Source organism: Palaemon carinicauda, chromosome 1, assembly GCF_036898095.1.
Source record: "Palaemon carinicauda isolate YSFRI2023 chromosome 1, ASM3689809v2, whole genome shotgun sequence".
Classification (NCBI taxonomy): Eukaryota; Metazoa; Arthropoda; class Malacostraca; order Decapoda; family Palaemonidae; genus Palaemon; species Palaemon carinicauda.
Window position 1 is genome coordinate 289199656 of NC_090725.1, and position 7500 is coordinate 289207155.

Consider the following 7500-nt stretch of genomic DNA (forward strand, 5'->3'; position numbering starts at 1 on the left):
AAGTATCAGGAGGAAGAGCTGACACTTTAGATCCTGGAATACTATATTATTGAAGCCTTTAAATTGTCTTTTGATTAGCAGACGTAATAAAGTGGTAAAAATCAAATAAAGCATCACTTTATATTATCAAATAGCGCATTATCGTAATTAATCCTCATGAACGTCATCCTAACTTTGCTATCTGTTATTATTTTGCCAACTAATCAGACAATAAAATCTACATTTGACACCTTGACTTAGAAGAAATTAGACTCTGAACTGTTCAATGCTAATTAAAATTCTGTGTAGGTGTAAGAAACCGATGTTAGATTGTAGATTACGTTTTGATAATGTCTTCCCTTCAACCTCGAGTATATTACAATTCAGTAATTATCATAACTGCAAATATTTAGTTTAGGAAAGAATAGAGCAATGCGACCATGCATAAGTCACCATGATGAATATAATCAATTAGATAATAATTGTCTATTTACAATGGCTGAAAAGTGGACAATAGCGTCTACAATTCTCAAATGCCTTGACAAGTGTTTATTTGACGTACGTAAATATTTACACCAGACGCCCCTTGTCCGACAGGATTTATCTCCCTGGCACTCGCCAATTTTAAGAGAGAGTTTCTTCGCCTTGACGAGTGAACAGGAAACAGCCAGCGTATGAAAATACTACCATGGGTAGTATTATTGGTGTTATTATTATCATTACTGCCATTATTATTATTTCTATTATTATTATTGTTATTATTATTATTATTTATATCATTAATATTATTATTGTTATTATTATTATCCATTAAAATTTATATTTTTATTTGTTTGTTTTTTTCGTTTTATATTATATATTTATATTATATTTATTATTTTTACTATTATTATTATCGCCATTATTATTATTATTTTTATTATTATTATTATTCAGATTTATATTTATATTTGTCTATTCATATCATATTACATATTTGTATTATATTATATTATATTATATTATATTATATTATATTCATGAATTCATATATATATATATATATATATATATATATATATATATATATATATATATATATATATATATATATATATATATATTATGAAAAAATTACTGTTATTGAATTGCAACGCAAGCTTCAACAAAATTGAATTCCCAAATAAAAAAATAACGGGAAAATAGGGTAGGTAGGAAGATAAGTAAAATATTAATGAATATGTATATAGAAGGAAAGAGACCAATAAACGAATCGCTAAGGACAGAAATAAAAATATCCAATCGAGAAGTAGATAACTTGTGGATTAGGTTCAGCACCTCGTAGAGAAAATTTAGTGTATGTTTTTTGTCAATTTCATAATTTACATCGTTAAAGTCTCCCTTATATAATAAAGAGCGAGTACCTGGTTATATATATATATATATATATATATATATATATATATATATATATATATATATATATATATATATATATATATATATATGGTCACGCTATGCGACAAGACGTAGGCCTATAAATAGTCTACTGGTCTCTCTCCATCCCTCGGGTAGAGGGGAGAGAGAGAGAGTAGTCATACGTGGTGAGAGGGGTTGTATTTAGGAAAGGGCGAGAGGATAAGAAGGGTTGAATCCATGTGTGTGATTGTGCATTTACAATATATCTAAATATTTAGCAGTCATTTTTGACGGGTCGCATGCACTAGTATTATGAATAATTACCAAAAGAACCTTCCTGGCAGGCCCGTAATGGTAAGATATTGATTTTACTAATTAATCCTTTTCTTCTTTTCTTTTCAGGGTGCTTGTTGGTGCCCCAGAGGCTGAGACATTACAGCCCGAAATCCAGAAGGGCGGCGCCGTTTATCGGTGTCACCCGAGAATCCCTGACGACTGCGAAGCCATTCCTTTCGACAGACTGGGTAATTATTGCCTTAGTTGGGTCATCCTTCTCCTGTGGCCTTAGTTTAGAGTGGGAAGGGTTTCCTGCTTTCTAGTGATTAACTTCCGTCTCGTGAAGTTCCCCTGTTAACGTGGATTTCTCTCTCTCTCTCTCTCTCTCTCTCTCTCTCTCTCTCTCTCTCTCTCTCTCTCTCTCTCTTTCTGTTTATGTAGTTATTTATTCATTAGTATGTTTTAAAAGTTTTCAGTTCTATTTATTATTAAGCATTTCTCAAATTTTACTTTCCTGTTAAAGTTTACTCTTAAAACCTTTCCTTATAAGCATAGCAACGTTGAACGTCAGTGACTACGATATTTCAAAAGATGCTGAAAATATTTTCTATGGTTCGACAAATCATCCCAGTTGTCAAAACTAAATGTATTCTTTTCTATCACATCAACCCTCTCTTATTTAACTTTTGGAACATGTTATTCGAGTTCTATTTGTAAGAAAGTAAAGTATCATTTTCATTAAGATTGTATGGCGGTTAAATTATAGGTTGAGGAATGTTATATGAAAATATAATCTCAATTATTTTATTACCTCTTATTTATTTTTTCTCGATTGTTATCAATAATAAACTTTCATCTCATGGTGTGATCGAATCTAAGACTTTTCGTTCTTTATTATTATTATTATTACTATTATTATTATTATTATTATTATTATTATTATTATTATTATTATTATTATTATTATTATTATTATTATTATTATTACTAGCGTACCTGACCCGTCAAAAATGATGGCTAAACATTTAGGCAGATGTTCACACACACACGCACAAACGTAGGCTACCCCCTCTCACTAGGGCTTGATTACTCTCTCTCTCTCTCTCTCTCTCTCTCTCTCTCTCTCTCTCTCTCTCTCTCTCTCTCTCTCTCTCTCTCTCTCTCTCTCTATATATATATATATATATATATATATATATATATATATATATATATATATATATATACACAGTATATTTGGTCACATTCTCTTCAATATATAAGTGAAATTATTATTATTATTATTATTTTGATGAATGAATCCTGAATTCATTATCAAGCTACGAAATACTTAAGTAAAATGACAAACGTAGAAGAAAATAGCAAGGAAAGAAATCGCCAAACAAACAAATAGTCGAGAAACAAGAAGTGGACAGGTAGCTCGTTAATTAGCGCGTGCGACAAAATTTGGGTGTTGTTCGTTTTCCATGGTTTACAGTCAACTGTGAGATGCGCTGTGAAAAAGTGCGAGGCCTTTAGGTGCAGTGTTTTTTTTTTTTTTCTTATATGTAAATTGCGTTTCTGTGTGATATAGAGAAATTTTAGGATATGGATGAAGGAGATGTAATGATGATGATGATGATAATAATAATAATAATAATAATAATAATAATAATAATAATAATGATGATGATGATGATGATGATGATGATGATGATGATAAGAAGAAGAAGAAGAAGAAGACTAATATTGAATAAAGTATGAAAGCTCCTGTGTGTTTTTTTGTAATTTACAACGATATATAACAGCGAATAAATATCAGTATATTAATGATATTATTATTATTATTATTATTATTATTATTATTATTATTATTATTATTATTATTATTATTATTATTATTTTATGAATGAAACCCGTGGTCGATATCAAATAACAAATTGCCAAAGTAAAATGCCAAACGTAGATGAAAATAGCAAGAAAAGAAATCGACAAACAAACAAACAATAGAGAAACAATAAGTGGACAGGTAGGCTAGATCGTTAATTAGCGCGTGTTACAAAATCTGGGTGTTGTTCGTTTTAAAGGTTTAAAGGCCGCTCAGGAATGGCAAAGGCAAGGGACAGTAGCATTGCCTTGTCAAGCAGGACAATGCCCTAGAGACTGACCATATATACACATGATCAGCACTCAAGCCCCCTCTCCACTTTCCATGGTTTACAATCGACTGTGATAAAGTGCTAGGCTTCTAGCTGCAGTAATTTTTTTTTCTTATATGTAAATTGCGGTGCTTGATGATGTAGAGAAATTTTAGAATATGGATGAGGGCGATATAATAATAATAATAATAATAATAATAATAATAATAATTATTATTATTATTATTATTATTATTATTATTATTATTGTTGTTGTTGTTGTTAACTCGGGTATAAAAATACATAGGTATATTATATCAATGTATATTAGAAAAAAGAAAAACCGGAGTTTTCCCACTTTTCATAGTGCCTCTTCAGCTATTGAAAAAAGTGAGGAAGCGCTTTTGTTTTTTTTAAATTTAGAACGATATATAACTGAATTATTATTATTATTATTATTATTATTATTATCATTATTATTATTATTATTATTTTTGTTATTATTATTATTATTATTATTATTATTATTATTATTATTAATATTATTTATATTGTTGAATTTGCCAAAGAAGTCATTAAGTTGACTGAAAGAACTTGTCTATGAGAATACTAATGAATATACTTCATAACTCATAATCCGAGGAAGTGACCCAGTAGCTATCTAATTATCACCTACGACCAGATCTCAGGTGTATAACTGGTTTATATAATGAGAATGGTTTTGTATATAAAATGCATGGAGACTAAACTACTCGTTTTAATGTAATCAAAGTTGTATCTGTTACAATATTGATGAACAATGATGTGAGTTGGGTTCAGTGAAGAACATTAACCCAACTTCAGCATTCAACTCTTTCCCTTGTGTTTCCTTATTAGGAGTGTCTAACTTCTGTTAATTTATAAAAAAAAAAATGGCTTTATTTTCTTGTGTAACATTTCGATTTGAAATGTATTGTTATATACTGTACATATAAGAGGTGGAATCAGCTGTCCTCATTTATATTTATACGTTGAACCTATTAATTTTAGTGGATATCATCTCAGTATATTTATCATATAGAAAGTCGACTGTTATATACGATATAAAAACAAGCATATTTAATTGAATTTTGTGAAATCAAAAGAGTTCATTTAAAATGGTAATATATTTTCTTTGGCTTATTATCATTATAGACTTATCCCAACACATCACAGATTACCAATGTATTTTTCCCTTTCCTCAGGTAACCACTGGGAAGCCGGTCGTCAGGTAGACAACAAAAGCATGCAATGGTTCGGTGCGTCTGTCATCAGTCGTAGCGGCGTCATCGTGGTAAGTACCCTAATCACGTCATTAAAATACCATTTTATACAAAAACACATAAGACAGCCAATCAAAATACCCTATTTAACCCAAGGCCAAAATATTTAAGGAAAAACCGGGGAAAATGAAAGTGAGACTTAGCCCTTGAAAATATGATACTGAAATAGTTTTAGAAAGCACACTGGCACATCCTGCCAGACATGGAACTATTCGCTTTATGACTGTAAATGAAAGCAGATTGGATACAGTAACTTTATTTTGATAGCTTGCAAATCTTTACACATTGTAAAGGAAGTATACACACCGGTATATATGTATGTACCGGCGACGCATACAGTATTATATATATATATATATATATATATATATATATATATATATATATATATATATATGTATATATACATATATATATAAATATATATATATATATATATATATATATATATATATATATATATATATATACATATATATATACATATACATACATATATATATATACACACATATATATACATATATATATATATGTATATATATATTTATATATATATATATATACACACACACACACACATATATATATATATATATATATATATATATATATATATACGCATTATGTGCCGCCGGTACATACTATACATATACACGGATGTGTATACTTACTTTACAATGTGTAAAGATTTGCAAGCAATCAAAATAAAGCTACTGTATTCAATTTGCTATCATCTACATATATCATCTACATAATACTCCACATATATACTGAGCGCATGACATCAAGCAAGTGGTTCCGTGTGTGGCCGGAAGTGCCAGTGTATGGGCGAGTGTGCTTTCTAAAACTATTTCAGTATCATATATATATATATATATATATATATATATATATATATATATATATATATATATATATATACTATATATTCGTAGATTGGGGTTGAGTGCTTGCCCCACAACTCTACGAACCTCTGTTCCTTATGGTAGTATTTCAAAACATTTTAATTTTCTAGTTCCCACTTCTACGCAACATCTTGGTTACATACACATATTGATCCAAGTACTTGTTTCCATACGTATAACTATACTTATTTTAGGCCTGCTCTATAGCGGGGTTTACACGGGCGAACAGCTCGTCGAGCCTGGTTCGACAACCCTGTGTTTGAATTGATGTTCGAGCGTGTAAACGGGCTATTTGGTTGTCGAGCGCGCTCGTCCAACGGCTCGATGAAAGTCAGGCTCATCTTGACTTTTGTGGGCGGAGCTACATTGTTTGACGAACGGTGTGAACGTGTGAACGGGTGTCGAGCATCGAACGTCAGTTGTTATTCAAACTTGCTAGAGGAAACATCATCAAAGAAATGAATAATGGCTGCCATTAATGAAAGCAAGAATGAGAAGGAAGTCGTACTTGATTTCATACATACATATCGGGCTCATCCAGCTTTAAGGAAAGTTAAATCAAAAGACTATTCCAATAAAGTAGCCAGAAACAAAGGAAGAGCGGCTCTGCATGAAATATTGAAAGAACTAATTTTAAAGCCTTAATTTTAAAGCAACAAGCAAGTTGGTGTGTGAAAATTTCTCTCTTTAGTAGCCAATCCTTCGTCCACTTTGATCTTTTTTTTTCTTTCTTAGTGCCACTGCTAAAGCAATGGCTATCAAATCGTCCTGGTCGAGAGACATGTTGACGTTGTTTTAGCACGAGGCACACTGAGGTTCGATGTACTGTCTGAAAGCTCTTCGAGCCGTTCTACAAGTAGGTTCGACAACCGGGCTCGCCGACCTGTTCGGCTGTGTAAACCCTCCTTAAGGCCTCAAATTAGTCACTCATGGTTTGGGATAAGATCAAGTTTCATCTGGCTTGTTTCGGTTGGATCAGTTATTTACATAACACCTTCTTCCATTATACTTCTCTATTCATTTTCATGTTTATTAAATCTTTTATTATTATTATTATTATCATTATTATTATTATTATTATTATTATTATTATTATTATTATTATTATTATTATTATTAATGTTTACACATTTTAATTGAATAATTAAGTTAGCCTTCAATTTTCCACTGGAAAAAATACATATTATGCGAAAAATAACAATACAGTTAAAGTATTGATTGTTATATACGATATTAAGCATATTCCATTGAATTTTGTGAAATAAAAATTGTTCATTTAAAACTGTAATATATTTTCTTTTGCTTATTATCATTATGGACTTTGCCAAGCATTTCATTAAGTAAATTAAAAAATAAAAGGCAAATAATCACATTAAAGGAAATTCGCCAAAAGGGAACATCAAACTCGACTCTATAAAATCACCATTTTAGGCTGTAGATACCTAAGAGGAACTAACAGCCACTTCAATATACACTGATCTATTCAGCAACCTTAGCGTCCGTGATTTAATAGCTTTTGTT

The 7500-nt window shown here is 30.3% G+C and overlaps 1 protein-coding gene across 1 annotated transcript in view; it reads left to right on the forward strand.

The window, feature by feature from the left end:
- LOC137657682 (integrin alpha-PS2-like) overlaps positions 1 to 7500 on the forward strand; it is a 292460-nt gene that overhangs the window by 96205 nt on the left and 188755 nt on the right. The window contains 2 exon segments of the mRNA XM_068392086.1: positions 1780 to 1901; positions 4994 to 5082. Coding sequence (XP_068248187.1) covers positions 1780 to 1901; positions 4994 to 5082 — 211 coding nt within the window.